The sequence below is a fragment of the Catharus ustulatus genome, chromosome 6 (genome assembly GCF_009819885.2).
Source record: "Catharus ustulatus isolate bCatUst1 chromosome 6, bCatUst1.pri.v2, whole genome shotgun sequence".
Classification (NCBI taxonomy): Eukaryota; Metazoa; Chordata; class Aves; order Passeriformes; family Turdidae; genus Catharus; species Catharus ustulatus.
This window is the reverse complement of record NC_046226.1, coordinates 5,565,407-5,592,383: the sequence shown is the minus strand read 5'-3', so window position 1 is coordinate 5,592,383 and position 26,977 is coordinate 5,565,407. Positions and strand designations below refer to the sequence as shown.

General features: G+C 45.4%; 1 protein-coding gene across 2 annotated transcripts in view; it reads left to right on the top strand.

Annotated features, from left to right (window-relative positions):
- RTN1 (reticulon 1) overlaps window positions 1-26,977 on the top strand; it is a 117,318-nt gene that overhangs the window by 81,413 nt on the left and 8,928 nt on the right. Inside the window, exon 1 of one of the 2 annotated variants that reach the window (XM_033063670.1) lies at window positions 19,176-19,510. The exons of the other annotated variant lie outside the window; for it this stretch is intronic. Coding sequence (XP_032919561.1) covers window positions 19,450-19,510 — 61 coding nt within the window. The 5' untranslated portion in view covers window positions 19,176-19,449. Of the gene's footprint in view, window positions 1-19,175; window positions 19,511-26,977 lie in introns of those variants that run through there. 2 annotated transcript variants of the gene reach the window in all.

The window sequence follows — 26,977 nt, the reverse complement described above, 5'->3', positions numbered from 1 at the left end:
GCATCCATACCAATTCAAGGCTTTAGCTCAGAAAATGCTTAGGGAAGTTTATACAGTAGAATACAGATTAGACGAAGGAAAAATCAAAATATATTCCTTTTGTTAGCAGAATATTTTTCTTATTAATGCAGTTTTCTCATCCATTTAGTGTTTTGCAGGGAACTCTGGAATGCTTTGTTCTGTGATCTAGAAATGCTTCTTAACTTCTGCAATGCTGTGTGAGCTGGGAATTATGTTTTTTCACCAGTTTCATTGATTAATTCATTTGAAGAGTTTGGACTCATTTCAGGTCAGATTTAAATTTAAGATTAAGCTCCAGTGATGCAAAATGTACTTCTAGGTCTCAATGAGAGGTGGAATACAAATTCCTGAACCTGCTGGCTTTAATTCCTTTGATGCTCAGCAGAATAAGGACTTCCTTGGGTATTGCTGTTTGTGTCTGGTAGACACCATGAAGTTAAAATTAATGTATTTGACTGTAGTGAAGGGTGGGCATGTGATAGATTTCCACTGGGAATAAAACCTGGAGGTGGGTATTGATTTTCCTGGTGTTTTTCCTTAGCTTCCAAGGGTACACTGCTGATTGGGACATAATAGCTATATTGACTGAAAAGGGGATTTATATATTTTTTTTAATTTTCCTTGGGGAGCTGCTGAGTTCATATCAGTTCAGAACAATACAGAAATTAAAGGATTTGCAATGATCCACCATTCAATCTAAAGGGCTTGAATTCCCCCCTGAAGGAAGCATCTCGTGTCCTTGTCACTTTAGCTCTTAATCTTACCTTGGTTACCACATTCCTTTGCTTTATCCTTTTGCAGTATAATTTTTCAAACTCTTTTGACCTTTACACAACCTGGAGAATTTGGTCTGCTATTTTTTTTCCAGGGAGATATCACAAATACCCTCTTTCCCCTCTGGCTCTGAGAGCTGTGAGAGCTCATTCTGGTGTTCTGGCTCTTCTGCATTTCATTTGTGTGTGAGGAATACAAACAAGTATGGAAAAAACCCCTCATGCACACAGAACACAGCTTGGTTTTGTTGCCAATAATCTCCTACCCCTAGTACAGGTCTACCAGATGCAAGCCTGCCTGTGGTGGGGATGTATGGGGATGTCAGGGGTGTTAAACCAGCTGTAGAAATGAAGGTGAAGGTTTGTCTTTGCAGTGGTGTTGACCAATTTTACAAGTGCTCTGGGTCTGGGAGGGCCCAGCTGAGCCTCAGATCTGAAAATCTGGCAAAGTTCCTTGTGCTTCTGAAATAGGTGTTTCTCCACTCAGCATGGCTGAGTGATTGTTTTCTGAGTGTTCAGGGCTCAGAAGACACAAAACGTGACAGATTTGCAGCTGCCTTACACAGCAGTGAATTTTTTTGGGGAAAAATCTCTGCCACTTGGATTGCTTTGGTGCCAGAACCTCTGTTTTTGGGGTTTATGTTCCTTGCAGCTTCTACTTGATTCAAATATGAGTCTGTGCACTGAAAGCCCTCTGATATCACTTGCTCAGAGAAACCCTTTTCCCAGCTGGTGCTATGAGATTTCATGTGGAATTTGTCCTCCAGTACTTTCCTGAAATTCTCCAACATTACTGGAAAAGATGTACAAGGTTTCTTCCAGTTCATATAAAAATTATTCACAACTCAGTCCATGAGAGTGCAAGCTCAGGCATCTCAGTAAAGACTGTCCTCTCAAACAGGATCCTAAAGAATAATTTGCCAGGGAAACAGTTTTTGGTGTTGCTACATCATCCACCTGGGATGAGAAGAACATGTTTTGTACAAATGAGCAAAATGCTGGTTTGTTTTTTTTTAAATAGCTTCTTATCTTTCAAATAGAAGGTGAAATGAGACTGCAAAATTCAAGGGATAAAATTAATTCAGATTTCCAAGGTTTGGTAGCACCATGGCCTGGCTGGTACAAGCTCTCTACCTTGCTTGGTGCTACTTGGGATCTACAGTGGTGTAGGATCAAAATCCAGCCTCTGACAATCCCAGACACACTGTTTTCTGAGCAGCTCCCATAAAAGCAGCCCAGGATCTCAGTGTGTGCTGTTGGCAGGGGCAGGCATTGCACAGAGAGGTTTTTCTGCTCTCCTTCAGGAACAGGGAGAGTTCCTTCCAGAGGAGTGTGGGAGAGGGTCCTTGCAGACATCCTCATGAAATGCTGATAGCATCAACAAAACAAGGTCTGTGTCTGAGCAAGGCAGGGGAGCCTGAAGAAAAGCCAGCAGAGATTAATAGCCAGGATTTCTGAAGGTTACTCATCATATTATCATTATATCAGCTAATGTAGCATTGAAACACAAACAGCTGTGCTTACCTGCTTATGTTAAGAGCTGCTCCAAAGAATTGAAAGTTACTTCCCAAAGAGAGAGAATGGGATGTCTTCCCTGTTTGTCTGGGATTCCTGCACTGCTGCAAAAACAGGGCCATGTTTCACCTTTAGCTGAAAGTGAAAGGCTTATTGCTCCAAGCAGGGAGTGATAAAATGAGTGGGATTTAATAAAAGCCACAGTAGCAATTGTGCCTTCTGAAATGAGCACTCACCTTACCCTTCATGTGCACAATTATTGCAGCTGGATGTCACACACTGGCTTCACTCCATGTGCACACCCCTTTTGTCTGGAAAAGCTGCTGAAAAAGGAATTATATTGGCTAATTTATTGTGTGAGTAATTGATTTGTTGAGTGTGATGAACTGCTTTCACTGCAGTGACACCAGGAACACACAACAAACCTGGGAAATTGATTCATTTTTTTCCTGGATTCTGGTTTATGAGATCATCTGTATTGCATGGTTATGAACCTTATATCCAATAGATGTCTGTAAAAAAAATATAAAATAGCTGTTTTTTCCATCATTAACAGAAGCAGGGAGCAGGAGCAGCAAGGCATCCAGCACAATGATTAGCAGCACACCATTCCCATCAAAGAGGGAATTTCCATATATATTGTTATATTTCCATATAACTATGGCAGAGTGCTTTTTACTTGTAGATCTTGCTCCCCCAGCAGCAATGAAGAGGAGATTATGTTGGAATGAAGTTTAAATGGAGAAAACGAGCAAAGAACTGATCCTGCTAAGAGCTGAAACAGCTTTGGCACGTGTTTAATGTTGCTGAATTATTCATTGAGCTGGCTGGGCAAACTGACATTGCAAAAGGAAATAAATTAGGGTGCTGGAGGAAAAATGCTAAGGGATGTGTTAGTCCAATGTCCTGGTGTCACAGAGCCAAATGTCCTGGTGACACAGAGCTCACAGGGAATCAGGGCAGGGATCCCACCCTGCAGTGCCAGGGGCTGTCAGGTGCAAGCCTTTTGTAAAGGAGACAGTGGGTGTTTTGGCTGTGCACACAGCAGTGACTTTAGGGATGTTTGTGGGCCCAGGTTAGCTCAGTTTGGGATGTGAGACCTTCCCTTGGAGGGGAGGCATTGCAAAGAGCTGGCAATGGCCAGCAGGCCACTGCTTAGGGTCAGAGGGGTTGATGGGGAATGCAGAGCCATGCAGAATGAAAATTAACCTTTGTCAGACACACCTGTCTGGGGAACATGCCATCTCTTATCCCTTCTAAAGGAGTCTTGCTCCCTTCTGTTCCTGCAGCCCTTGTTCAGTTGTATCAGTGCCTTCTCCAGGTCTGCAGCTATTCCCCCTCTCCCCTGCACTTAAATCCCACAGAAAGAGACCAACAATGGCTCATCAAACTGTTCTGCATTGCATGTGAAGGAGGGGAGGGCACTGAAGCTATTCCTTGGCATGGCTGGGATTGGCACTTCTCAGGGACAGTCTGAGCAGGGGCACTGCCCTTCACTAAAACCACAGCAGCAGCTGGCAGGAGTGTCTGGGTGAGCAGTGGTCACTGAGCTCGTGCTTGGTGCTCCATGAAGGGGTTAAAAAGATCAATGTGATAGCCATGGCCTCACAGGCCTGTCTGTGCTGTGGTTTGAATCCTGCCTGGAGAACAGAATCATTTCCTGGCACCTCTGTGTCTGCCTAGAGTAGAAATGTTGCCCCAAACACCATGGAAATATCTCTTACATACAGCTCTGCTCTCCTGGGTATTCTGCAAGGAAATATTCAGGGCACTTGGCTTCAGCTCCTGTTGCTGTTGCACTGGTTTGGAGATGCTGGCAGATGAGGTTTTCAGGATTTATTCAGATGAGAACTTTGATTTTGCCCTGTGGGCAAGGCTGGAGTTCAGACCTGCAGATTCCACTTGTGAATTTGAGTCAGGCATAGACCCATATCATACCTGTACATATAACCCTCTACCTGCATTTTTTTTTAAATCAGAATTAACTGTAGGGGTTTGAATCTTTCCAGAAAGGTGAGATTGCAACACACTTCTAGCTGTCACCCCCACAGCATCTCACTTTTGCTGACCAAAGTGAAGAGACTGTAAAATGCTGAGGCATCCCCTATGCATCCTTTTAGCATATTTCAACCCAAAATAGGAAGAGAGAGGATGTAAATATTTACTGGAATTGTGTATCACAGAGCACCCAGGGATCTGCATTTGGATAATCTGCATTGCAAGGGAAGTCGAGGGAATAGCAGATGACTTTGAAAGGCTGCAATGCTGGATGTGTTTCTTAACATGCACAAATTGCTCCCTGATTTCTCAGGAAAAAGAAAGCTCTGGGCTGATTATTGTTTTTAGATCTCATTTTAGATGTAGTGCCTGGGGACCCAGTCAGGATCAGGATCTTTTGTTAGCCAAGATAAGAGCAAGCAGTAAGATCCTTTCCTTGGAGAGCTTGCAGGATGAATTTCATTGTGAGGAGGATTATTAAATGCAGGAATTGCCACGTTTTTGTGTTGTCTGAGGGTCAGCTCTGCTCTGCCTGGTGCCTTGTGCTTTTTTCAGTCCCCTCACAATGGTGTCACCCTTTGGGTGAAGTGGTGGGTGGAAAGGTGAGGGAGAGGGAAGAAAACAAGGAGTCTGCTCTGCTTTCTTCTCAAACCTTTTCCCTACTTAGATGCGTTTGAAAGGTGACAATTGGCACACTCATGTGTCAGTGAGTCACTACATGCCTGACAATGCCAGTCAGCCCCTGTAACCCAACAGCACCTGTCCTGTCCCATCACACACCGGAGGGATGAGGAAACGTGCCTAACATTTCCTTTATAGCACCACCACACAGAATTCTGCCCACTGATGCTGAAGGAAGAGATGTGTCTCTCTTCAGGAGCTGTTTTGGCCCATTGCCTGCAGGTAACAAACACAGGACAGCATTATTTCCAATCCCCAGGTCTCTGACCAGACTGATTCAAAGCTGCTCCTATTCCCATTTTATTTGAACTCAGCTTTAAATATAGCTCAGGGAAAAGGATGCAGTGGGTTTGGTAGGAGATGAGGCAGAGCCAGTCCCTGTGATCACAAGATTCCTCCTGCCACATACTATAAATGATTCTTCTCTCGTGCATTAGAGGAACAGAACTACACAAGGGCCTGAGGACCAAGTGCTCTGATTTAATTATTCAACATTAGCAATAGCTGTTATTATTTAAGAACCTGGCATATTAACTGTTGGCCAGTTTCTTTCCTTGATTGCTGCCATCCTGCTCTTTTTGCTCTTGGGCTGAAGCAGAGCTCTTTTCCATCAAGCCAGCTCCATCCCTTTGCCACATCCCGCTCCTGCAGGGCTCCTGGACCTGCTCTCCAGCCTCTTCCTTGCAGTTATTCATACCAAGCCAGACAGAGCTTTGGTGCTGGTGTTCATCCCAAGTTTGTGCTGGGTTTCCCATCGATATCCCCCTGAGTCTGGCTCAGATGTTTCATACAATACATTCACAGGAACAGCTCCCACTGGCAGCGCCAGCACGCCTCATTTCTCCCTGAGAGGCACAGGCCTTGTTTACTCCTCTTTTAATAACACAGATGGTTTTAATAGTTCTCTGCCTTCGCCCCCAGTTCTTCCTCCTTGTCTGTAGTCTTTTTAATGCTTCCTTCTAAGTGATGGCTTTGTCACTTAATCTCATTAAAACTTCTCTCCATTGAACTCCGTGAGCTGCTTATCAGACCGTAAGCCTAATCTCCCATTTGTAATTAATTTGTTCTGTGCCTCCTACAATTTGGCATCATTAGATAATGGCATCACCCCCAAGGTCAGTGGTACACAGAATGAGGTAAACACCCATGGCTCCAGCACGGGCTGCCCCGCTGGCCTCCTCCATCCTCCTCCTCCCTTTGACACATGGCTTGATTTTATTGACATGTTTCTCCCTTTCCCTCAGCCAATTTCTGCTGATGCTTCCTGTCCAGCCTGTGCTGCTGTGTGATTGCAGATCAATATCTCTGGCTGTCTAGAAGCAAATGCTCTTCTGATACTCTCCTAGTGCAGGCTCATCTGCACCAGTTTTCTGCTCAGCTTTCAGTTCCTTCCTACTTGCAGTATTCTTCCTTTCTTTACATGTTTACAAAACTTGCAGAGCCTTTTTATAGAATCCCAGAATCACAGAGTAGTTAGGTTTGGAAGGGACCTTAAAGATCTCCCATTTCCAACCCTCTGCCATGGCCAGGGACCCCTTCCACTAGAGCAGGTTGTTCAAAACCTCATTCAGCTTGGATTTGAACTTCCAGGTGTGTCCTGGTGGGCTTGGAGTTGGGAATAGGAGACAAGAGCCTTTCATCTTCAGGCTTTTGAGCCCAGTGGACACTCACTTATCAATAGCATAGGTAGAAACAACCCACAGATCACTATTATAGTTGGATCAAATAATAATGCATAAACCATTATTATTGTTTGAGATCCATATTTTTGAAAAGAAAAAAAAAAAAATCCCAGATTATCAGAGTTCGTGTCACCAGCCAGTACCACCAGGCAATTTCCACTGGTGAGATGAAGAATATTAAGCACTAGCCAGAGACGAAAACCAATCCAGTGCACCCTCCCTTTAAGCCATGTGTTCACAGGCTTCTAAAGGAAGGATACTTTCTGTGGTACTCCCATCTGTTCACTGGGATTTGCAGGTGTTGAGCTCTCCGGGACCTTTGCAGGCTCTGGAAACAGGGTCAGTGCTGGTACAAGCTCAATCTCTTCATTTTCCCCAGTAGATTTATTTTCATCTCCCATATTTCCCTATTTAGATGTAGTTTCTAAGAAACTCAAATGGATTTGATCCATTCTTTCAATTTTTGCTGTTCTCTGCCTGGAAATAATTTACTAAACTTAAGTCCTAGATGCACATAGAGCTGTCATTAGATCACAGGTATCGTTATTCAATACAGTATTGACCACAGTATTCAGAAATTCAGCATTCAGGCAGCTACAGAGAACAGCTCCAAATCCATTGCACACAGAACTGTGGGGAGGGAGTCTCCCAAACACTAAAAAACTCAGAATTTTAAACTCATTAGAGTCTGCAACTCTGCTTTCTAATTGGCAGTTTTTCTAAGTGTGCCTAAATTTTCTTGCCTGGTAGTCAAGAAAGAAAAGAAACCCAAACCTTCTGGTGAGAGATTCTGCAGCCTTTTGGGACAAGGCAGGCTGCTGTAAAAGAAATAAATGTTTTTCTGAGGGGAGTAAGTGCAGGAAGGACATTTTGCATTTGATGCTGTGATGGCTGCACACAGATCAGCCCTGGTGCCTTGCTGGGGGCTGGCACGAAGCCACCAGGTAGATCCAGCTTAGTCATGGAGAGCAGCTACAATCAAGGCACCCAGTGCCACATTTTGGCCAAGAAGCAGCTCTTACCTGGGGATAAATGGTAATTACTCCCAGTGAAATGTGCCTGGCTCAGCAGCAGGATGGATTTGCAACTGGGTTGCGAGCTGTTAGGAGCTGAGTGTTTTCTCTGGATGTGGTGATGCCTCAAGGTGCTCGTTCAAAGCCAGGAAAACTTCATGGTTGTAGTCAGAAACAAGTTTATGCTCAAAAGGCTTGTTGGTAAGACTGACAGGTTGATTTCAGGAGACTCACTCCTGAGATCAGAATCAGGTTTGATCAGCAGATAAACCTTTTCTTTTCCTAAACAATCCATGTTTCCTAAACCATCCTTGGTTTGGTCTCTCTCACTCCTCCAAAGCATGCTGAAAATGTGTTTTTATTCCATTTATATAACTGCCTTTGTGTGCTGCACTGCCATTCTCTGTGCTCACACAATCACTACACCAGTGTGACCAACAAAAGAGCAAAAATCATTTCATTTGGCACACACTCTGTTTCCTCTGAGAATGAGCCCAAGTTTGGTTTCATTCATCTGTGATGCACTTGAACCTCTGTCCCTGAAGAGAATGTTGCAGCACTAAATACCAGCTATCTAATATCAAAAGGGCTGTTTAAAATTTCAGGTGTTTTTTATTTTTAATGATCCATTTGTCTTTTCAGGCTCGTGAGCAGGCAGTGAGATTGCTGTGATTTGCAGCCACAGGCTGCCCATTTCCTCCTCTGCTTCCATGGAAACACATGTTGGATGAGGCAGAGCCAGGCACAGACTTCAAGTACATGATTTCCAAACCTTTTGCTTTTCCTTGCAAGGAGTCCTTTACCTCCTGTTTTTATAAAACTCTGTGTGAGGAGGAAATCTCTCTAGGAAAGGCAGCTTTTTGAGGTGTCTGATGGGTGTTGATGCACAGGTTTGAAAGTATAATCCCTGAGCATGTGGATGTGCTGCTCAGAGGTGAAATGCATGAGACAGAGCAGGGACAGTGCATTTTGGAGCTGGTGTCACTCTGGCTGTGGCATTTGGGATCAGAAGAGTTCTGCTTTTATGTAAACTCTTTGCCTCACTTTCATCTCCTCCCTGGAGAGGTGATTGTACCTTCCTCTGCACTTCAGGACCCCAAAGAAACCAAATTTGCACATGTAATAGCTCCGTGTGTTCTCTCCTCCTCAGGGTAAAAAACAGATTTTTTGCAGTTTGATGGTGAAATGAGGGAGGGCTGGGAAAAGGGCAGCAGCTCACACAGAGCTGTGCCATAGCTCAGTACAACTCTCTGGTGTGTTTTGTGTGGGAAATTGATTCAGAAAGAAATTGTAGGAGAAAGTGGACCTGAAGTGACAGCCACCAGCTCTTCCTATACCTCCCATGCAGCAGCCTCTTACTGGAAGGGTTCACCCTGCAGGGACATCAGCTTGCTCTGCCACCCAGTGCCAACCTGGAATCCCACTGCCATGGGACTCAGATCCTGCCTTGGGGGCCAGATCCTGCTGTGGTGGCTGAGCTCTCAGGATCTGAGCCCCACCCCTGGCAGATGCACACCTGGTATCCTCTAGCTGACTCCTGTTTGTCAGTAAGAGGGGAAAAAACCCTTTTAGATGTGGTGACTCTAATAAGGCACTGAGAGAAACAAATTGCTGGGTGCTACATGCACAGGATGTCTTTCCTGCATGGGACAGAAATGTATTTTATCTTCCATCACTTGCAAAGCATTGGTATTTTGAAGAGTGCTCATGTCTGTGGCAGCCTAAGCACAAAGCAGGGCAGAAACCCTTTTTGCAGAACAAACCCCTGGCCACACCTTTCAGCTGCAGGGGAGGATGGAAGCCTCCTCACAAAGCCCTGTCTCAGGCATCAAGAAGTAAATGTCACTCCATGCTGTCTGATAATTCCACAATGTTCACACTAATCAGAACCTTTCATTAATTATTCAGCTTCAGGGAAATGTGCCAAAGGGTTCTGACACTATGGATGTACAAATTAATTGCCACGTTTACTTCCCAGCTAATGGGGAGGCCAAAATAAATTGTACCTGGCTGAGTGGTTGTGTGTGTGTGTGTGTGTGTGGGCAGGACCTTCCTGCCCTTGCATGTGATTCCATCCAGAGCCCACAGAGCTTCCCAATGTCTCAAAGGGCTCAGGGTTGTCCCCCTGTGTGTCAGCGTGGGCTGGACATGTCAGAGCACAGCTCATCCTCCCCTCCATGCAGTCATGCTCTGGCTCCTCCAGCCAACAAAGGGGCTGCTGGAGGGTTTGTTCTGAGCTGCCAGAGCAGGGCTGGACCCACAGAGGGTCCTGCACAGAGGGCTCTGCTCCCTCCTGGCTGCTGGACACAGCTGCCAAACCAGCAGCTCCCCCTGCTCCACAATAAGTAGGTCTCCACTGCAGGTTTGCAACCTGAGAAAAACAAACAAATGCAGTGCAGAGTGGCTATATTTATCTGAAATTTAGAAGCTGTGGTTCACAGGGAACTTTGATCACTTTAAATGTCAGGCAGTCTGGGAAAAGAATGAGGGGAGAAAAAAGCACAGTTAACAAGAAAGTGTTTTGGAAAAGGTAAAAGCTGCTGCTGCTTCCAAAACAAAATCCTTCTCTTCTGGCTCCCAGAATAAATCATCCTAACCTTGAGGGCTGGTATCTCTCAGCTTCAAGCTGGGGGTACTCAGAGGCTGAGGTTTCCAAAGCCCAGCCCCACAGGCACTGAGGACCAGCTGGGTTCAGAGTCCTGCCCAGAATTCAGCAAGAGCTGATCACATCTACTGCACCTGTGAAAGAGAAGGTCCATCCAAAACAAAACACAACAACTGAGTTTGGGGGTTGGGTTTTTTTGGTTTGCAAACCAAAATAAGATTGTGGTTTTGTTGAATGTATAATTTGAAATTAATGTCATGCCATTATGGTTTATCTCTGATTCATCTGCAAGACATTAATTTTAAGTACCTGGCACTTGAAATTCAAGAACCTCACATGGGACACAATGGATATTGTGCTTTGGATCCCTGGGTGCATTTATTAAAAATGAACTGACTGATGTAAGACAATGAGGTATTTGGTGGTACCTGTCTCAGGGAGTTTCATCAAAGCCCCATGTACTTAAATGTTTGCAAGGAGGGAAACGCTTAAGGAAAGCAGCTCTGGAATCCCAGCAGGCCTTTTGTGAATCTGCCCAGACCTATTTTACTGTTCTCTTTGGAAAATCCCCATTTCTGCAAAAGCCAGACCTGTTGCAAGGGAATTCACTCTCCATGCAGAATGTGTAGTATGCTTCCTTCCACCTCACACTGCTCGTGTGCAGTGCTCTGGGATACAGCTATTTCTGGATCCCTGCAAATCTGCACTTACCCTGAAATTCCTGATGCTTCTCCATATCCCTGTGCTGTTATCACAGCAGAGTGGTTAAATGTGTTGTCAATGAGGAAAACACCTTCTCTTGTTTAGTTTTGGCCAGTGAATTTTCAAGCTGCTTATTAATTGATAAATATGGAAAAATAATTCCATATTTCGTGTATATATTTAAACCCACCCTATATCTTCTATTTTGCCCAGGACAGAGAGCTCTCAGTCCTTCTGCAGAAGCAATCAGGAAAATGTGGTTTGTGGAGTTTAACAATATTGCCAGGGAAATCTGAATTCCTCAGGCTTTTTTGTTTGGTTTTCTAAATGTGAAGTCGTTCTGCTGATCTATCTTTAATCCTTTATCCTTGAGAACGGGAAATTAAATTGTCTTTTCTCAGATACTTGGTGTCAGCATCCAAACCAGGACTTTCTCATTGTGTGCAGAGAGGGAGTGAGGTTATATGATAGTCAAGTGCTCAGAGATAGGATCTGTTCTTCAGAGAGAAGCTCATTTCCACTAATTCAGTGGGTTCAACTGCGTTCTGTATTCTTTTTCTTCTCTCTTTCCTCCTTTTGCATCTGTTTTTATATGATAACTGGTTTTAGGGATGGCTGATCTTAATTTCCTAACGAGCAGGCTCCAGGGCACGTTATTCATGGCATATTCTGCTGATTGGATGCTGGAGGCTTGCTTGCCCTTTCTCGTGGTATGTTCCATAGGATATATACATATGATCTGTCCTCTTCCCTCTGCCCCATGTGAGGGGATGTGCTGGGGCTGGGCCAGCCCCTCACTACTCAAACCATTTCTGCTTTTCTGTGTTGCTTCACTTCCAACCAGTGTCCTAAAATACCACACAAAACCATTTCCCCTGTTTGTTTCCCCAGCAAACACAACCCTGAGCACTTTTCAGCCAACACTTCTGGCACATCATTTCCTGATCTAATTCTTCTAATTGCCCTAGAGGCTCATAATAACATTGAAAACTCAGAGTGCTGCTTTGCCTCCAAAGCATTTCTGCAGCCAGTGCCCACACAGACTCTCAACAGAACCCTGCCCTGTTCTCTCCTTGTTTTCCCCTTCTCACAGCCTTGCACTGGCACTTCTGCCTTACACATCAGTATTTTATGTCCTTCATTGCTCCTTTTGGGTTCTTTTCCCCCACTTCATGCCATGCAATGAGCAGCCACGCTGCCTGCTCCATCACTTCTGTGAGCACTGAAGGCTGAGTTTGCTCAGGACAGGAGCAGCTGCTTCTTCACCTCCCCCTGTCCAACCCATGCTCCATTTCTCTGCAACCTCAGCCAGGATTTTCCCATGTTAACAGCCAGCTTCCCAGGCTGGGAATGATTGGAGCCATCCCTTTGCAGAGAGCATCTTGGTACCCAGGTGTCTCTCATGCATGGAGCAGGCTGTTGACTCCAGCAGTGTTTCAGTGATGTGCTTCTGTTTTCCAGGGAAAGCTGGGGTTGCCATGACAATTGTGTGCTGGCCCAGCTAGTGCAGGGCTGCAGTATCCACACACTTCCACCACTGAAGTGTTTTATCCTCCCTGCAGGGCAGGTGGAGCATGTAAAGATGCCTGTGGTGAGATGCTTGAAGCAGCTCTCTAGCATGGTGAGAAGCTCAGGCCCTTCTGGGGAGCACATTTCCCCAAAGAATATTATTTTTGGGAGCATCTGAAGCTGGGGAAGGGGGCTTGATCTACATTAAATTATTCTGCACCTTCTCCCTGGCCTGAATTGGGCTGGCAGCAGGGGTGCCAGGTACAGGAGCAGTGGAGCCAGCAGAAATGCTGCAAACCACAGCTCATTCTCAGGCACCCCTGGCTGCTTATGAGCACCCCAAACCCAGTTAAGGGCTTGTGGCACTGCTGCAAATGTAGCCTCAATCTCCTGAGCCTCTGCCTGCAGGCTGTTGGTTTAATTTGCTGTCACATTTGCAAAATTTGTAGTTGCATTTTGCACTTGGGCAGAGCATCCCAACTTCTGAATCAGCACCTGGAGCTTCAAAATTTGGGTCTGATCCCAGCAGAGCAGGAGCAAAGGGCAGCACTGCAAGCTGGAAGCAAAGCTTTGGCATTTTTGTGGGAACATCTTCCCTGGGGGTGCACCAGAGCTGCCTGAGCTCAGGGTCTGGATGTGCAGAGGAGCAAAGGGCAGGACAGGACCTCTCCCTGGTGGCACTGCCTCATCTCCCCAGCTCAGGCACTGCACACCAAACCTTGCTTCAAGAATTTGCTAAAAATGCATCATCATCATCATCATCATCATCATCTCTTCAGGGCATGCTTGGCCAAAGAGGAGAGTCCCCAGTGCCCCTTACACAGCACCAGGCAGGATTTCACCATTTCCAGGAGCAGTGCAATCCAAATCCATCTTCACAACCTCGCTTGATCTCCCCTGCTCCAAGAATGGCAGCCAGTAACACCAGCCTTGCAAGCTGTGCTGCAAAAATGAGCAAGGCTCCTTTGTTGGAGCCTCAGATGTTGTGCTGGGTGCTGCAGAAACAATGCCCCAAATTTAAATAGACCAAGCAGACCTGGAGACCTCAGAGATGATTCCCAAGGTCATGTAGGAAGCCTGTGGCAGATGTGGGCACTGAACAGAGGTCTCCTGAGGCTCAGCCACACTGTGGTCTCAGGAATGTCTTCCCTTTTGTCTTCCAGTCCATTAAGAAGATCAGTTAATGAAATGGAATTAATAATGCCAGCTGCAGCACCAGCAATGCTGTAGGAGAGAGAAACTTCACAGCACAGGCTTAAAAACAGAAGGCTTGGAAATGGGAATAAGCTGCAGGCACTTCCCTTTGTAATGGGGGCGTGCAGGAGGTCAGAGAGAGTTTTAGGGTCTCTTCAGCTTTACTGATCAAATCTTAAAGGAGGAATGAAGATGTTGCAATTACCTCCCCCAGAGGAGAGACTCATGATTTTAAGGTTCCCAGCAACTGAAAAAAGTAGTCCCACTGGAAAGAATCAAAAGACTTTTCTAGGTCAATGGCAGGAATAGAGCCTTTATTTCTATGAACCTTGCAGTTCAAAAATAACATTAAAGAAGCAAGAGAAATTATCTCCCTCTGAAGAACCAGGAGTAAATCAAAAGTGATTGTTATGTGTTAGTTGTGCTGCTGGCTGCAGTAATCAGGGAGCTCAAATGGCACCACAGGAGTCCCAGCCATCTCTGGGATGGCTGCTGAAGGTCTGTGTGTGCTCACTGAGGGGTGTCAGAGGCTCAAAACCCAAAATTGTTTCTTAATAACAACATTGAATCTATGGAGCTCCCCCTAAAAGGTTCATTTACTAGGATTCAAGGAATTCCCAGGGAAGGAAGCAAGCACAAAGCTCGTCTCACCTGGATCTTTCACCAACTCATTTGGGTTGTGTCACTGGCTTGCTGCTGAAAATCTGGTGGCAATAAGGTCTTATTGTACAGTTATATACAGTTATTATACAGTTATATATGGTTATTTTACAGTTATATATAATTATTATATAATCCGCTTATACAGTCAGGACTCTTGAACTTGGAGAAGGCCTCAGAGCCCCTTCCAGTGCCTAAAGGGGGCTGACAGGAGAGCTGGAGAGGGATTTTGGGCATGGAGTGATAGGAGAAAGGGGAATGGATTCGTCTGATAGAAGGCAGGTTTAGATCAGATGTTGGGAAGAAATTCTTCCCTGTGAGGTGGTGAGCCCCTGGCACAGGTTACCCAGAGAAGCTGTGGCTGCCCCATCCTGAAGTGCTCAAGGGCAGGTTGGACAGGGCTCTGAACAACCTGGGATAGTGGAAGGTTGGGGTTGGGAAATGGATGATCTTGAAGGTCCCTTCCAATTTACACTTCTATGATTAGATATATCCATATATATCTATATATAGATACATACATCTATAATCTCAGCCTTTGAGCAAAGGTGGGTATGAAGAACAGTTTTGCTGAGCAGAAAGTGAAACAGAGGCAGCAGAGCAGAAGCTGAGCACATCTCAAAATCACACTTCTTGTCCTTGTGAACAACCCAAATATTTTGACTGATGATTAAAAAAAAGACCCTATAAATCCAGGCATTTCAAGACTTAAAAAGAAATTGCAGGGAAGCTGGAACATTATGTGACATGCCAGGACATGAGGTTTCTTTTGTTGTGATTGTTCAGCTTCAGACTTTAATTCTGCCAGTTTAAGACCATATTGTCTTTTTTTACCAGCTATTGATTCCTTTTGTGGTCTGAAGACCTGAGAAAAAAGGTAATTCATCACTGCATTATGTCTTCTAAGAGAAAGTAGCAAAGACCTGAGGCAAAAGACAGCAAGGACACAGCTGTCTATGTGCTTCCTGTGAGAAGTGATGGACCTGAAACAGCCATCAGCATCTCCCAGCTCATGGCCTTGCCATTTCAGCTGCCTCTGAGCAGCTCTGCAGACCAGAAAATGTGCAAGAATGAGCACAAGACAGTGAAAAGGATGAGAGCAGAGCCAGGATTTGGCCCATCCTTCTGCTATTGACAGCCTCCTCACGAAAATGTAATTGCTGGCTGCCCTTGCTTGGAGTGCTCAGGCAAAAATTGCCCGTTGCTTTTTAGAGCTTCAAGACATATTAATGCAACTTCTAAAATAGCATCCTCCCTATTTTTGTTGCTAATGTTAAGAATTAGCTTAGAAAAACAACCCAAATGATCTCCCTTAATGCTATTGTTCTCCTAAAGTGCTAAGTGTCAGGATCTTTCAGCACCACAGACCTGGCACTGCCCCCAAGGTGTCCCACTTGACGTGGAGTGATGCAGGAAAATGCAATCAGTCCAAATGCCTTCAAAGTCACTGCACTCCAAACAGTGGTTTCAGCTCTGTCTTTGGATTTTTTAATCATTAAATCATCTTTGACACCAACTGAAACCTGCTGACTTCCCTGCCCTCCTGTTGAGGAACAGCCCTGAAGTTTAATTCCTATGGTAGAACAGTGGGTGCTTCTGAGCTCTTATGGATTGTTATGGTCCATTCGAGTATATTTACCTAAAAAGCCTTAAATGCTGCTAACTCTGACCTCATCAGTGGTGCACAGGTGGGTTGGGTCACCGTGGAAGGACCTTTGGAGGGACACAGGGCAGGGCTGGAGCTCCAGTCCTGCTGCAGGGTTTCCTTTCATGTGGACATACAGAGGTGGGTGCCCCATGCCTGGAATTGTTCAAGGCTGGATTGGACTGGGCTTTAAGAAACTTTGTCTAGTGGATGGCATCCCTGCCCGTAGGCAAAGGGTTTGGAACTAAATTACCTTTAAAGCATTTTAAGGTCTGATTCTATGATCCTGTGGTGTCTGTTGGAGTTGGAGGGATGGAAATAAATGAGGCAGACAGCAATACCCTGCTCATGTGCTCACTTGGTGAGTGGTTCCCTGCAGTGCCCCCATGGGTAACTTTATTTTACTGAGTGCTTACCCACACATCCTGCACACACAGGTCATCATCTCCAGCAGAGGTAACAGGCAAGTGCTGATGAGCCCTCTTGGCTTGTGGCTGTGCCATCAATGCTGAGCTCCTTGTGACCTCAATAACACATCTGAAGAGCTGTAATAATTTCAGTAACATCCATAGCAGGAGGCTTCCAATGGACAGTGCTCTGAAGGGAAGCAAATTCCACTTACTGCTTTTCATCCTGCTCATATTCATGATCACAGGAAAGCTCTCCTCCAACACTGAGCTCTCCTGCAGGTGATGTCAAAATCTCTGTGCATGTCTCACCCTTTTAAGATCCAGGCAGTGCAATGTTTATTTATGCCTTCCAGCCTATTCCTGGTTTAGTTCTGTGGCAAAGAAGCAGTTCTTAACCCCAGGATTGATGGCTAAATGCTCAGCCCTAATTCTGTCTCGCTACTTACTGAATGCATGATGTAAAATTTCATTGTGGAAATGCATTTTTTATCAATGGCCATTTTAGTCCTGGATCCACCCAATGCTGATGGGATTTTGTGCAATTTCTGTAGTCACACACAGAGTTGCTTCTGACCCCCACCTGCCTCAGGTCCTGGGACAAGTGAGTGCACACTGGAAGCTCTTCTTAGCCCATGCGCATTTTTTAAATGTCTTCATCTCACTGTTCTGGATCAGTTCTGTTTCTGACACAAATGCAGTGTTCCTGTTACTGCTGGTAAAGCGATGGGTTCTGGTGCCTGTGGATTAAAATAGTTCTGGAAGTCGTGTGGGAGAGTCCAATCACATGGGCCAGGTGTGAAGAGACACTTTTCCAAAGGGGAGAAAGAATTCAAACAGGAAGCCTGATAGTGTGGTTGGTTTTGGTAGCCTGGAAGAAGGAATGGAGACACCAAGTCTGTGGCAAGAAAAACTTCTACAAACAATGAAGGCAAGGAGAAATCATTAGTGAGATGTTAAATGTGCATGGACCAATCTTCTGTCCAAATTGAATTTGTCCTTCTTACCTGAGTGAGAAATTTGGGTTACAGGGAGACCAAACAGAGATCTTTTACCTTCTCTCTGCTGTGCTGCTGGTGGTACACAGCCAGTAGCCATGAATTCGACCTGTGCACTGTATTTGGGGTGTCTATGGCTATTCCAGGGACAAGGATATACAAATTTTATATTATTTATGTCTCTGGTTTATAACACTTCTTGTAAATATTTCGTATTTTGTCTTGGTGCTAGGAACCCCATTGCAGACCTACAAAGAGTTTGCAGGCAAAATGTATCAATAATGATATTTTCTGCTCTTGCAAAGGGTTTAAACCAATCAGCCCATGCTTAGAGATCCTCCCTTGCCAACCTCTTTCTTCCTTTTATTTTTAACAAAGCCTGGAAGAAGACAAAATCCAGATTTGTAACATTATAGATGGTTTAATCTTACTATGTGCAATCACAGCTGAATCCAGTTCTGCCCCAGTTAGTTGGGGATTTCTCTGTTAGGGCAATGAAGACACTGGGTTCAAGCCCAAGCAAGTGCCCTTGGGGATCTCAGGGATGGTTTATAAACATGAACAATAGCTGTTGGTTTTTTTAATCCCAGCAGAGTTTCCTAGGTAAAGAGTAAGATAATATTATGATGAATCTCCTTAAATTTTGGCTTTTTTCTATGAGATGAGTTACCTGAGGGAAGGATAAGTTAAATACTGCTGCCAGTTGTAGGAGATATCTGTTAACTCAGGTATGAAAGACCTTTTAATTTTGGAGTCAAAAGAACAGAGAGGTTCAAACTCCATTCCCCATGATGATGAGTATGTGACCCACCGTGTCTGTGTTGATGTCTTTCCACATAAAAAAGCAAAATCCAGTAAAATGCAGCTAAAGTGAAATTATTTCATGAACTGTCATGATCTAAAGGTTTAATTGAGCCTCAGAGCTGAGAGGTGCCCAGCTGGGGTCTGGGGTCTGGACACAGTCTGATATGCTGGTCACTCTTCATTGAAATGGAGTGACTTTTGGGGGAGTTTCTTAATATTACTATGCACCCCAAAATCTGAAAATGCAAACAGGTTGAGTGGCAAAGGATTTTCTTTCCCAGTGTTTGCCAAGTATGACCATTGCATGGTTATGATATCTCTGCAAGGCTACTCATAATAGTTTATTGGTGGGGAAACTGAGGCAGAGGCTGTGTCCTGTTAGGGAAGAAGTGGTGGGGCCCACGATAAAACTCAGCTATTAGTGAGCCCTTCACCAATTGTCCTGTATTCCTGCACTCTTACACCTCAAATCCTGATTTATGCAGCATTTTGGGCAGTGAGAGGCAGCACTCATTCCCTGCACACCCAAACCTGGTGTCATTGGGAGTGCTCAGGATGCTGGTGTGGCAGGGCTTGGCATCGGGGGTGGCACACGGGTCACCAAAAAAAAAAAAAAAATTAAAAAAAAAAGAAAAAAAGCGCAAAATAGGGGTTGCTCTGCAGGGCTTGGATCCTGACCTTGTTTGTTTTCCTGCCTGCTCCCCAACCCCACCCAGCTGGGCAGAGCAGAGGGAGGCATGAAAACCTGGAGGGTGAAATTTGGCCTTCATTTAAAAAAAAAAAAAAAGAAAAAAAAAAAAAAGAAAACACCAGATTCCATCACTGTCAAGAAATTTCTGGAACACGAACAGTCACATAGGAAACACTGCTCACTCCCCCCCTCCGCCCTTTACCCACACCCAATTTGTTTTTATTTCTTTACCATCAGGTTGCCTTAACCATTTCCATGGCTTAGGAGGAGGCTAAGCCGCCCGAGCGCAAGCTTTTGATTTGAAAAGGGACTGCATCCCCTTTTCAAAGGAGCCTGCTCCCTAGGGCAACCACATCACACTGCTGATTTGCTGCAGTGGAGACCGCAGCGCGTACAATATGCCCTCCCCCTCCGCCTGTGCTGCTTACAGCATCAGTCCGGAGCCGGGCGGGGAGGCAGCGGTACCCACCGACCCACCCATGCTCGGAATGCCTGGCTGCTAACGCACTGCCTCCGACCCAAAGCACCGGCAATCCCCTCCGCCCTCCGAGATGCAAGCCAGTGCCGATTCCACCAAGATGGACTGTCTTTGGAGCAACTGGAAATGTCAGGGTATTATATCTGTTCTGGTGTTGCATGCTAGGAATGCATGGCAGAGGAGGCGAAGGCAGGATCCATCCATTTTTGCATTGTTCACCTGTGGGCCTTTGCATGCTGTTTGCTCTCCCCTTCCCCGCCAAGCTTTTCTTTTGGGGGGTAATTTAAGGAGGAAAGATTGAAAAGGCCCTGTTTTGTGTTGTCGGAATGCATTTCTCCCATCCCCAGGTGTCTCACCCTGAAAGCATCCAGGATACAGGTCCTCCCTTCCCAGCGGAGCATCCGCCCTTGCCCTCAGAGCATCCCTCATCCTCGCCTCTCTCCGTCGGGGTAGCGCTGGCATGATTTCCAACCTTTCGGGCTTTAGGGAAGCCGGGTGCCCGCTGGGGCTGGCATGGGGCTCCTGGGTGCCTCCTGCCCACGGACACACCCAGAGCCGGGCTTAGCCCTGTGTCACACAAAGAAAGCGCAGCTCCGGCACGGAGCGCGACAGAGCCGGGGCACCGCGGGATGGCACCCCGCTTCCTACTTTGCTCTAGGATTGTTTTTTTAAAAAAACATATGAATCCTTTCATTATGCTCCCGAGGGCTGGTTCTAGGGGGGTAAAGCATTGCGGTGATGTTTTCTCGTAGGCGGAGGGAACAATGGCATCTCCCTTTCGGGCTGGTTTAGCGCGTTCGGAGCGGGTCGGTGTCTGCGCTGGGTGGGGCTGGCCACCTTCCCGGGAGCCTTGCACAGCTTTGCAGCCATTTTTAGTCGCCTTCACACTTCCCAGCCAGCATCCAGCCTTTGTTTTGATAAAAGACAGTCTCTGTGACGCTACTCGGTGGGCAGATTAGAGGCAGCAAAGCTGGCGGCTGATCCTTTCGGGCAGGCTTTGTTCGGATGTGTTTTTGTGATTTTAAGGTGCGTGTTTACGCTGGGCATCAGTTCATGGTGCTGATGCTCGCAGCAGGGTCCCTGGGACAGCGATTACTCCATAGCATCATCTCATTAAAGGCTCCAGGATGCTTGCAGGCAGTTCCATAAACGCAGGAAAAACCTTCCTAAAGTGTTTTTTTGGGGAGGGGTGGGGATGGAGAGACCTTTCAGACGCTTGTCTCTTAGGAGCTTGATATTTTTGCAATCAATTCAGCATCTGATTGTGTTTAGGAACTGAGGGTTTTTTAAGGAGGATGAGTAGCTGGGAAGTAAACAGATGCACCTGTTAAATGCCAGGCTCCAGCAGCTCCGGCTTTCCACAGCGAAATGAAGGGCAAGGGTTTTTCCATGTGTTTTGTGGGATTCATTAAGCTTATACCAGAGAGTCACAGCCAAACTTCAGGGTCTTTTCATCCGAGCTTTGCAGATGAACTTCCTCCCAGGGTGGGGTTTGGGGTTTTTATTCAAAATTGCTCAGTATTTTGTTTATTCTTATAAAAGCATTGGCTTGCTGAGTCAGATTGCTGAACCACCTGTTTTTAGAACCAAACCGAGTATTTTCCTTCTCAACAGGAAAAAAAAAAATCATAAATGAAAAAAGGGGAAAAATGAAGGGCATGCTGCTATTGTTTAATTAATAATGAATAATAATAGTGGGGTTTCTCTCCTTCACTGCTTTCCTTTTTGAAAGTGGGGTAGATTTGGTGAAAATTGAATGACACAATATGTCCCATGCTGATTTGAAAAAAAATCCCAGGTCTGAAAAAATCAACGCAGTTAAAATAAATCACTTGCCTCACTTCCATGGCATTTGCATATTTTTTCTTTTCCTTGGGTGGTGCTTTATGATTCCAAAGTGATTCTGCACAAAACATGAAATAGCCATAGAATATTATTTCTGTCATCAAAATTCTTTGATCAGTCCCTGATAAAATAGAGGAAATTTAAAATTCAGGAGAGCAAAGACTAAAGACGATTCATTGATTCCTTTAATATCTATTATTCATGTTGCCTCTGTCTCAACCTGGAATATCAGTTTTGTGCAAATCTGGAGATGCATAATTTTGCCAGCTTGATTGTCAATGGAATTATGGTTCCTCCCTGAAAAGTCTGGAATGTGTCTGTGAGTGTAGCAGATGCAGAGAGAAATCTCAGTAAATACAGAGCATATTTTTATGGAAATGATGGAGAGTCAACAATGAGGTTAACAAAAGTTTTGATTACTCAACAACCAAGCCTGCAACTAGCTGTATCATTGAATTGATCCTGTAGTGCTTGTAATTGGTGTAAAATGGGGTGGGGATTGTGAGAAGCAGCAAAGGCTCTTGGTGAAGCTTTGACTCAACCGAGGTACTGATATTTCCCTTGCAGTGAATTAACTGCTGCTGCTGCACACATTTTGAAATATTGGGTTTTACCTGCCCATCCTGCAGGTACAGCAGGATTAGAGCAAAGGTAGGTCATGATCCAGCCCTTTAGCAGGACAGTAACTCACCCCTGCTGGGTGTCTGCTTCATTCAAAATATTAAGAAGGAATTGCAGCGACTTCCACGCCCAAGCCATCTCCGCCCTGGAAGGTGATGCATTTGAAGCAGGCTGGGATGGAGCCATGCATAATGCATGAGTGTGAGGAGAAATGTCCCTGCTGGGTGTGCTGGTGGCTGTGGGCCTTGGAGGCACAGCCTACAGCATGTGTGTGACAGGGAGTGTGACATGGGAGCGTGACACAGTGCACAGCTTCCCACTGGGAGATGCTGGGCGAGGGCACCTCCAGCTGCAGTGAAGGAGCAGGACCCCTGCCTTCCCCAGGGGCTGAGCTCAGCTCAGCAGACACAGCTCACACCCTGCTAGAGAGGTGCTCTGGGTTAGGAAGGACATAGAAAATACCATAGAATATTCTGAGTTGGGAGGGACTTCACAAGGTTCATCAAAATCCAGTTTCTGGACGGGACACCCCAACAATCCCACCCCGTGCCTGAGAACATTGTCCAAACACTCCCTGAGCTCTGTCAGGTTTGTGCTGTGACCACTGCCCTGGGGAGCCTGTTCAGTGCCACTCTCAACCACCCTCTGAGTGAAGAACCTTTCCCTGATATCCAACCTAAACCTTTCCTCACATGATGTCAGGTCATCCCCTCAGGTCCTGTCACTGGGCACCAGAGAAGGATCAGGAGATCAGTGCCCAAGTTTTCACCCCAGCTTGGGAGAGTTGTTTGGTGTCAGTACAATGGTCCTCATGAATATTCCCTTTTCCACTCTTCCTTCTACGTGCCAGCTCTTGGCTGGTCATAATTGTCAGGCTTGCTCCTGCAGCTTCAACCTTCTGCAAGACATATTATAAAAGAAAAATGGAAAGATCCAGAGACACAGGCCTGTGAAGTGTTCATAGAAATTATCCTAAATATTACCCACATTAGAATTATAACTTAATGTGGAAAAAGGACTGCAGACTTCATCAAATCCATCTAGTTGACATTAGTGTGCTGGGACTGCAGTTATTGATTATCATGTTCTTGGCAGCTGTTTTCAGAGAGCCAGCTTCCTTACTTGATTGATACATCCATTGATATATCCAAAGGGTGATGGGAAGCTGCAGGAACTGTTCATGGTGATGTTCCTCACTTTAAGACTGATAAAGAATTTCGATGGCAATAGTACATTGCATGCTGTTAATCTGTAATCTTATTGACAGTTGTGAAGTCTGCTTAATTACAGCTTTATAATGAGAATAAAACTTCAGCCAGTTGGTACTTTCAGTGCTTTACTGAAAATATTGTGGGCTGATCTCTCAACTGGGATCTGCCCCAGTATTTGGTTCTTGTGTTGGATCTTGGTAGGGCTAAAACCTTGGTATGAACTCAACACCTGCTGTAACCAATTTAGCTCATAGTTTCCTAAAACTATACCAATTTATAGGGAGTTTATTTCCTAATTTCACAGATGGTTTCCTGTGAAGTTTGGAGGAAGTATGTCAAGATTGTTTACCACTTTCAGATTTGGTTTTTTTTTTTTTTTTTTGGTCACTGATGCAGAAATTGTATGAATTCTTCTTCCAGCACGTTCCTGTTGATGGCAGAAAAAAATCATTGAGAAAATGTGCTCTGCACACCTGCTGTGCCAGCACAGGATCACAGAATGATTTGGGATGGAAGGGACCTTAAAGACCACCCAGTTCCAACCTCCCTTCCATGGCCAGGGACGCTTCCACCAGACCACGTTGCTCAGAGCTATGTCTTTTAAGCACTGATGGAGGATGTTCTTTCATTGCCACAACAAGGTGAAAATCCTCCCAAAGAAGGGTATATTGAGGTGTTCCCTGAGCATTAATTTAAACTCCATCAGGAGTGTTATGGGGGGCAATAGCTGAAGGCACTGTTGGAGGGCTGCTTTTGTTCTCATTAGGTCCCTGAAAGGGAGTTCAGGTGAGGCTTTTATGATTCCAGAAGGAAGTACTTTCTCCACACCATATTTAATTATAAATAACATAGGTCTGAACACTCATTTTGAAAATCTGCAGATTTTCAAATGTTTGGGTAGAGTCTAAGAGAGAGTCCAGATCTATTCCGTTGGTCCAGGAGCTTCTCAGGAAAATCTCACCATTTCCACAGCATTATGTGCACTCAGAGCCTGCATTTGGGGATGCTGCTTGGTCTCTCTGGTTTCTTCCCACTTCAGGTGAGAGCCATAACATCCTCCACAGAAACTGGCCAAGGCAGCCAGTGATACAGTTTGATGAGCAGGAGTTGTGCATTTTTCCTCCTGCTGTGCTCAATCCTGGTCTTAAAGCATCTCTCACATGAACATGGAGATAACAACATCATAATCGTTAATAGCAGCAACAATCACATTAATAATTAATGATCACAAATGCTGCAATAGGCTCGTGTGGGGTGTGGTTGTTGGGTTGATTTTTTACTGACAATCCTCTTTTACTGCCAGTCCTCTCCTGTCTACCCAAGCCTACTCTGGTGCCTCACATAAGGCAATCCATTAATATTTTGCTGCTCACATCTTGATTTTGCAGATATTGTAGGAGATAACATGGAGGGCATCCTTTATCAAGGCTTTCCTTTTCCCTGGTCCTATTCTTGATCTCCTCTTGTCAGACTCTGGGGACTAAGAAGGTCTGAACTTCCAAGTTAAACCTTGAAACAGGTGGATGATAAAGTTATAAAGCTGAATTGAAGACAGGAAGTTAATGTCAGAGTGTGTACAGAGGTAGAGAGGTATGGAGAGATTCCTCCAGGCTGGAGAGGAAGGATGAGGAGAAATGGCTGATGAAAGAGCACAGATATTCTCTCCTGGCTCTGCTCTTCCTCACAGCAGTCTCCTGAAGGCAGCAGACTGCTCATTAAACTGTGGATCCATCTGTACTATATTGGAATCAAATCTGCTGTGGAAAGGGAGCAATGTCCACACTGGATCCTTCATTGCAGAGGAGAGGGAAAGGCTGCAGCTTGTAGTTAAACCTGCAAACTGGGCTTGCTCTGCGTGTGAGCAGGATTTATTTCTACCCAATATCTACAGCATTGTCTTATTGGTTGTCAAATACTTCTGTGACAGGGTTACAAACAAGATTGTTTTCCATAAATTGTGTTTCTTCGTTTTTTCACTCCCAGAAGGTCTGATAAATGCCTTATGAAGTCATTTATATTTATGAATTCTAATGTTGCACTGTGTGCAGAAGTAAATGCTGTGTAGAGAGAGGCTTTTCTCACTTCTCTTAAAAACTGTTATTAGATAGGAGTGAAGCAGTGCAACCCATTTATTTCACCTCCTAAGCAGGCCTGGTGGTATCTCCATGGGCAGCTTGATCACTTCCAAAGGTGTTAGTAGTGTATTACAGAGTGTACAACCTGTTATATAAACATTGGGGCCCATGGGCTTCATTTGAAGGATGGGGTTTGCTCACACTTTTTGTACTAGATTCCATGGAAATTCTGCTTTTTGCATGATCATTTTTCATAGAAGAAAAACTTGCAATGTCAGAAGGAGGGAGCAGAGATTTTCAGAGGAGAAGCTGTGGAAGATTTGAATTGTCCAGTCTCTGCTTGGTTGATCATTAATTTTCATTCTAAAACGCTTTCTTTGAGACATGGAATGGGAAGATCCCCATTTTTCCTACAAAAGTATTTTTGGAAAACATAACGATGCAGGAGGACATTTTAGCTACAGGTTGGTTTGGATGCTGTGTTCTCTCTCTGGGATCTCTGCTCAGGAGGCTACCCCACACCACGAGGCTTCTGGGCACCACAAAAACCCCCAAAGCCCAGCCCTTGTGTTTTCCAGATCCTAACAAGAATGGATTTAGGAGCATTTCTAATCAGTCTGCCTTGGCACTGCCCTTTCCAGCCCCCACATCTGTCTTTTTTGATGCCAAGGAGCAGGAACATTTTCTGCTGCAAGCCGTGGAAAGAGCTGTGAGAGCTCTTAGGCACTACTGAGCCATTCCCTGCTGCCAAAAGCTCTCCCTGATGCTGCTTCCTTATATTTGTCAGGTTAATTTTAGCTTGTTCCACAAACATGGGTATTTACCAGCTGCTCATATTTACAGGTGGTTTCCTGTACTTTGCTGGCCCGTGACTTGGCCCCGAGTGCGGGATCCCGTTAGTTTAGTCAGGTGAGGTTCTGCCATAAATTATGGCTTTCAAGCAGTTTTGGCACCCTTGAAAAATACTGCAGCTAGAAGACTACTTGAGTAACATTTTGCAAGTTCTGCTGTGAGTTAAAAACCACAAGCAGGCGATACTTGCAGATAAGCAGCTCATCAGACACGCTTCTACAGAAAAATTCTTCAGAGGCAGTGGCAGTGACCTGCAGCACTGCTGTCTTAAGGATGTCTGGTAAGTCTTCCCTAATAAATGCAAATAGTTTTGAGTCTGAGGCAGTTCTGGCAAAACCCTGAGTCCTTTTATACCTCCACAAATGACTCAGACCTCTGAGTTGTACTGTTAAGAGTGCAAAGTGGGTGATGTAGCTTCCCTCCTTCCAGGAGGCCAAAGGGAGATCATGGAAAGCTACAGCAGAACAGCTTCTGCATGTTAATGGGCATGGGCAGGACTTTACAGTAGAGATCTTCAAAACAGAAGGAGCCCAACCCTCAAGTGAAGCCAAGGCTGATTTCAGTGCCCAAACCCCTTTTGCAGACCGTGTGGTTTGAAGTTGGCGTTTTGGCTCTCAGAAGTGGCTCCTGCTTGGCCAAGCAGGCTGAGCCCCTGCCCAATTGCATGCACATCACACATCACAGCCTCCCGTGGCACCAGCCTCCTGCCTCATGAATATTCAGTGTGCATCGCTCAGAATTGTGCCATTGTGGTGGGGTCTGGGCAGTGCACACACACACACCCCCTGCCAGACCCTGCACCACTCTAGGACCTTTTACCCTTTCCCTTCTGATTGCCCAAAGCTCTCAGTTATGATGTGGTTAATTCATGCTGTGGGGTATCCTCTGTCCTTTAGTCTGCGTGGGGAATGCTGTGCCCACCTTAGAGCTGGGCTGGCAGCTGTCCCAGCCTGGCTGAGCTGAGGAGTGGCTCTGCCCAGGAGTGTGTGTGTGTGTG